The sequence below is a fragment of the Rhipicephalus microplus genome, unplaced genomic scaffold (genome assembly GCF_043290135.1).
Source record: "Rhipicephalus microplus isolate Deutch F79 unplaced genomic scaffold, USDA_Rmic scaffold_16, whole genome shotgun sequence".
NCBI lineage: Eukaryota > Metazoa > Arthropoda > Arachnida > Ixodida > Ixodidae > Rhipicephalus > Rhipicephalus microplus.
The window spans coordinates 7,347,023-7,353,354 of NW_027464589.1; the positions used below are offsets into that span (position 1 = coordinate 7,347,023).

At 43.4% G+C, this 6,332-nt stretch overlaps 1 protein-coding gene across 1 annotated transcript; it reads right to left on the reverse strand.

Annotated features, from left to right (window-relative positions):
* Positions 1-2,446: 2,446 nt before the first annotated feature.
* LOC142784928 (uncharacterized) lies at positions 2,447-5,909 on the reverse strand. The gene is made up of 4 exons (XM_075883290.1): positions 5,796-5,909; positions 4,832-4,972; positions 4,550-4,678; positions 2,447-4,065 (listed from the first exon to the last, which is right to left on the reverse strand). The coding sequence occupies exons 2-4, from the start codon at positions 4,919-4,921 to the stop codon at positions 3,025-3,027; spliced, it is 1,260 nt and encodes a 419-aa protein (XP_075739405.1). The 5' UTR covers positions 4,922-4,972; positions 5,796-5,909; the 3' UTR covers positions 2,447-3,024.
* Positions 5,910-6,332: the final 423 nt, after the last annotated feature.

Genomic DNA, 6,332 nt, shown 5'->3' on the forward strand with positions numbered 1-6,332 from the left:
GGCAGCGCATCTTAAAGTTTTTTGCTGCCATTACACAAAAACTAAAACGAGGTTTGATATTGCCCTCTGCCATGCATAAAACTAGGTGCCTTCATTAAATCCTCTTTATTGTTTATTCTCAGCCAATGTCGTCTTCTCCGTGATCCACTGCAGATTTCAAATCCCTCTGGACAATGTGCCATTTCCAGTTGTCAAGGGAACCGTCAAAGTATGCATATCTGAAATGGAATACTAGCAGAAGACACAGGAGAAAAAGAAGACCACATATGTTACATCGTGATGCACTTGCAAACGTTTCAATCTCATTCAGATATGCAGTAGCCTTCCAGTTCAAAGATTGTGTGCAGGCAGTGTAAGGTGTATACTTTGCGGCAGCTGTATTTAACGTATTTTCCCTTATACATATGCCCCTTTTGGGGCCCTTAGGGTATTTCTAGCCAATGAATACATTTTGGAAAAGCCCAAGAGCATTATGACTGTGAACAAGACACATAGCCGGGGGTTGCTGCACACCGAAATGCTCAGTTTTGCTGGGACCTCCTGTACCTCCTCTCCCACCTTTGACGTTTTGCCATGCCTTCCCTCCATCAGTAGTTGCGAGCGAAAGAAAATCATGGCTACATCCCTGGTGTGAACTATAAAAACATGGGCTTGTTTTTTTTTTTCACTTATCAAAGCCGACCTGTGTGTCTGTTACCATGCAAAACACCAGAAATGAATATTCTTCATTTCATTTACAGCATGCAAGTACCGCTGATTGGCCGAAGGAGTGTACGGAAAAAGTGAACAAACCTCCAAGGCACAAAGAAGAGGGTTCATGAGGCTTCTCTCCTTTGCATGGAAAGGCTATGTAGTATGCACCATACATTGGGTTGCATGTTTTGTATACATGATGGGCAAAAACTAGGCAGCTCTACGTTGACCATTTCTATTTTCACGACACTAAATGTACATGTTAAAGATTTTGGTTCAAAAATACTAGCTGATAAATGCTAACTTGACACGATCACCTTCCGGTAATATTTTCTTGTGCGTTCGTGTTCCTTATGCAACCCCTTTTTATATCCCCATTCCCATATGGTGCCATTTAAAAAGTTTCAGATTGAATAATTAAGCAGCTCGCCCAAGTCAGTAGTATCAATATGGACCAGATTTAGGGGAAACCCCCAAGGTGGAGTAAGATTCTGCAAAGAAAAGTTTGACATCCACATTTAGGTGGACGCCAAACTTTCCTTTGCAGTATCAATATGTATACCTAAAGCGTTTCACTGAGGGGGTAGTTCCCATAGTTGCCCTAAAAAAAAGGCCAGTTTGTTTGCCCACCCTCTACATCAACCGGTCACAGCTGTTGCAGCAGTCTTGATGAAATTGCTCTGCTGTGTAGGTAACCATACTTCACATTTTCACAGTAAACTTTCTGTGCACAGTACGCATTCTCTCACATTTGGTTTATTTACAGTCTATGGATATTACAAGCACGCTATGAATACATCTTGAAATGACCACCCAAAAAAATGTACCAGCATGCTTTCACATAAAACAGGTACTATATCAAAATGTCAAAAGGAAAGTATAAAAGCAAGCACGTCCGTAGCAAGTACAGAAAGAATGCAACTTTACAAACAGTTTTATACACATATATTGAAAGCAGAAGCCTAAAAACATACTTTCACACACTCTCTGAATTGAGAGTATCACCAACACAAAAAAATACGGCTGCATTTATACACATACACAGTCGTTGCCAATGTCACAATTGCATGACTATAATGAAGTCTAGTATAAAACTTACCATATTAATCTTAAAAGCTCTAAACATTCTAAAAATTATTCACAAAGATGTCCAAACACTGTGTTTAGGCCAAAGTTATGAATGGTAAAATAGTCTTGCAACAATTGCAATTTTTCAAAAAATAATGAAAAAAAAATCACCGAGTGGTCCATCTCTACCGTTTCCCCCGATCCTTTCCTAGCAGTCAAATCTCCCGTCAATGGCAGAGTGACAGCACACTATAGGCGTCTTCTTTTCGGAAGAGGCTTCAAAGACGAGCATCCTTTTGTCGGTGAGCCCCGAATGTAAAGGCCAGAACTCTGTGGCACAGATTCAGCCAGCTTACGGAAGGTGGCTTGCAATAAGCCCCTAGCCTCCACCAGTGTTTGAACGTCATGGCAGCAGTAAATGAGGGAACTGCACTTTTCCAATTCCTCGGTTATACTTTTGTGTAGCTCTGACACTGAGAGGGCTGCTGTCCCAGGAAACATAGTAACCCCAGGCTGTAAAGGCACTTCACAAAAGCTGGTCTCATTGACAAAGGGAATGTCTGACTCTGATGCTGCTGTACCAAGATCCTGTGAAGACACTTCAGAAGGGCTGGGCTGATTGACAAGGGGAATCTCGGAACTTGTTTCGGAGTCTGGACAGCTTCCAAGAGCAATTTGCGGTCGATTCAGGTAACTCTGCGGAAGAGAGGAAAAGCCCCACCTGTCGCTGTACTTAAAAACAACACAAAAGTGCTTGCATGGGTACTTGTGCTTCCTGAAATCAGGGCAGGTACACGATGGCTTGGTGAAGTCGACAGTGTACAGATCGTCATCACTTCTTTCAGAATGAACCGTAAACACACCTTCAACGGGGAGCTCTTCCATGTCTGTGGGGGTGTATTCCTCTGCGTTAACGAGCCGTCTCAGCATATGCTTAACGAACCCATGAGGCCGGTTGTGCAGGTATGCAGGAACATTTTCACTGTACTGTCTGTACGCTGATAACTGCCTCCTTGCTGCCTCATGGAATTTCGCTTCTTTGTGGTGAAGGTAGCCATGAACGACAGTCATGATCAGGGATGTTAACAACCGTTTCCCGCTGGAACTTTTCACGTACTGTGCCTTCAACACGCGGTTTTGGGCCTCAATGCCGTTATTTTTGGTCAACACAACGTCAAACTCCAGCCTGTAAGACATGACCCACAGCTCCTTTACTGACAGCCACACTTCTTCAAAGTAACTGCGGAATCTTTCGTTTTTCAATTACTCAGAGTCAACAAGGACTTCAACCGCCTTGTCAAAGTCATGCTGATTTGAAGCACTGGCTACGTGTTTCATGAGTCTCAGGGCCTCATCTGGATGGGATATGTTGTTTTCCTTTCTGCGCAGCCTCCTCTGCCATACCTGTAGTCTTTGGAAGTCACAGATGGAGATTTGACTCTCTGGAAACACTTGCTTGATGGCACTTATTTCTGCCTTGCTATAATCCACCATCCAGTATTGAGGGGAGTAGTTGTCACACCACTGCTTGAAAACGTCTAAAGCCTCAGCGATACAGTGGGCCGTCTTGAACTGTATGATAAACACACCAGCTGGTGTGTATCCCGACGGTGTTTTCACGACAAGCAAGAAAAGTAGTAGGGCATAGTCACTCGTCTTGTGCGTTGCGTCCAGGGAAACTACTGAGCCTCCGTACTTTTTAAGCATGCTCCTTATGAATTTTGTTTGGAAGCAAAACAGCAACGTGTCTTCACACTCGCTGGCAACGCCCTCTTCCACGTTGTCCGAGTCGCTGCTACTCACGAAGCTGCGTGCTGCATACGGCCGATAGACAACGGAGGATTCGGTTTGCTCACCCCAGATCTTTTCAATTAGGATTATAGCAATCTCTTTATCAACTGTGCTGAAGCGGTCTTTCTTAAGCACAGCTTGGATCTGGTTGCTGATGTCACGATGTGTTGGGAAAAAGGCCCTGCAGCTGCTATCAGGCTTCTCCTTGTTCGCAAAAAGTACGTCTTGCACAAAATAGTGAAGGCACTTTTTCACATCTGATACAGAAGTAATTCCGTCTCCTGCCATCATCTGAATTCGCTCAGCAACGCTCTTGTCCATGTTTTGGCTGAAAGCTTCCATGTCCTCGAAACCATGGTTTTGATGGGAACTGCAGTCGGCAATCCTAACATATACCCGCGTCTCTTTGGCCACAGTCTGCTGCTGTGCGTCAAGTGCCTCCTGCAGCTCCTTGGCCTTGTTGGCTTTCAGACGACCCTCTCTTGTCTGGCCGCATGGCTGGGGCACATCCACCTAGAAAGCAGGCACTGTTAAGTACACCGATCATATTTAATGGTTTCAAACAGTGCGACAAGATGACGGCGAAGTCAAGATGAGACATAAGACAGCGCTGAACTAATAGCTTGAAGTATATTTCCACTATTGCCAGTATGTATACATGTGGGAAATAGCAAAATAAGAGCGCAAAGCACAAAACACATACAGTCTTGAATTAGATGCCGAGACTGTATGCGTTGTGCTCATTTTATCTTTCACACTCTGTTTATCTTGCTATTTCCCAGGTATATACATACTGGCAATGGTGGAAATATAAAGCGCTGTCTTCTGTCTCATCCTGTCTCATCTTGACTTTGCCCTCATCTTGTTGCGCTGCTTGAAACCATAATGATCTTCAACCAACTGTGTTGTGTCGGATTGCACAATCATAAATGACATGATAAAGATTCCGAGAAATTAATCTGGAATTATTTTTTACTTCTCATTGCACATTACATACCTGGAAATCTGGGTACAACTCAATCCACTTCAAATTCATTGTTGCTGCGCACCGCTTCTTCTTTGTGCCTTGGAGGTTCACCCGCTTCTTCTCGTACACCTCCTTCTGCCAGTCAGTGGTACTTGAACTCTGTAAATGAAGTTAACAATATTTCTCGTGTAAACTTGTAGTAACTTAAAGTAAATCTTCTTTACACTGCCTACACACAATCTTTGAACTGGAAGACTGCTGGATATGTGCATGAGATCGAAACTTTTGGAAGTGCATCACCAGGTATCATACCTGTTTTTTTTTTCTCCTGAGTTTTCTTGTAGTACTCCGTTCCAAATATGCACACTTTGACGGTTTCCTTGACAACTTGGAACGGCACATTGTCCAGAGAGATTCGAGATCCGCAGTGGATCATGGAGAAGACGACATTGGCTGAAAATAAACAATAATGATGATTTAATGAAGGCACCTAGTTTTATGCATGGCAGAGGGCAATATCAAATCTTGTTTTAGTTTTTGTGTAATGGCAGCAAAAAAAACTTTAAGATGCGCTGCCTCTGGCAAGAAATTCTGGCTTTCGTCAACCAGAGTAATAAATATAATTATCATTATTATTATTTACAATTACCCAGACATTTTATGCGGTTTTTATGTTCCAACTTACAAGCAGTACAAACACGTTACAGTTTGGTTGGGTCTTGGGATTTTAATTTAATTGGGCAAAAAAACTCCACCCTGACCCTTCAGCTTCTCATATACAGCGTTCAACATCAGGCCCGCCTTGCTCTAGACGTCTAATTCACACTTCCTGGAGGACCACGGATGGCACGCACGGCCGTGTCACAATTAGCTTTCTAGCGCGGTGCTAGTCATGACTAAAACCGAAAAAATACAGTTCAGTTACAACTGAAAAATTTGGGGCGCTAAGCAACGGGGACCAAAGAAACACGCAGACACAGACAAGGCGCCAATTACAGCTCCAATAATACTTAGAGAATCTCTGAAGATGGGGTCATGTCCCGGTAATCCGAACAATACTTCACTCACACCGAAATGAATCGGTTCCAGGGGAACTGTGAACCGGTAACGAAAACAATGATACCTAACCCTAACTTCAAAAAGGCGAAAACCAATAACCGCAACTGAGAAGAAGCCTGTCCAGTCGTGTCCCTAGCTGGTTTAAATTACTACTGCGTGTTTCAATGCTAGATCTACGCGCAGATCAATACATTAAGAGCAATCGAGACATCCTCACATTTAGACGACTTGCTCAGGTCTCTTGATGTCCGCACAGCATACCTCTCGTTGACGGCAGCCAGGGACCTCTCAAAAAGCTTTAGCTCTTCGTCTGACTTCAGGTAACCATGAGAGTAACCGTCGTCATGACGTAATCCTTGGAAGTACTTTTCGATCACCTTCTGTCGGTCAGGAGGCTCGCTCATCGTTGCGTTCCGATTTTCCGGCTACTTAACAAGACAGTGCACGCTTCTCACTCACGTGGAGTGCACGCCACCACGAATGGATGGATGGATGCTATGAGCGTCCCCTTTATAACGGGGTGGTGACAAGTATGCCACCAGGCTCGACAAAAAAAAAACCTTTTTTCTTTTTTTTATGTTGGCCTAATGCCTCTACTTCGATAAATTCTATCTTAATGGAAAAAAGGTAAATTTTCAGCTTAAGTTCTCTGCCATTTACGGCACACTGTCCATATTTTATTTTTCCAATATTTATTTTTGTCCTTTCTCTCTAATTTTCTGCCACCAATACTCTAACCGTCTCTTACTTATTT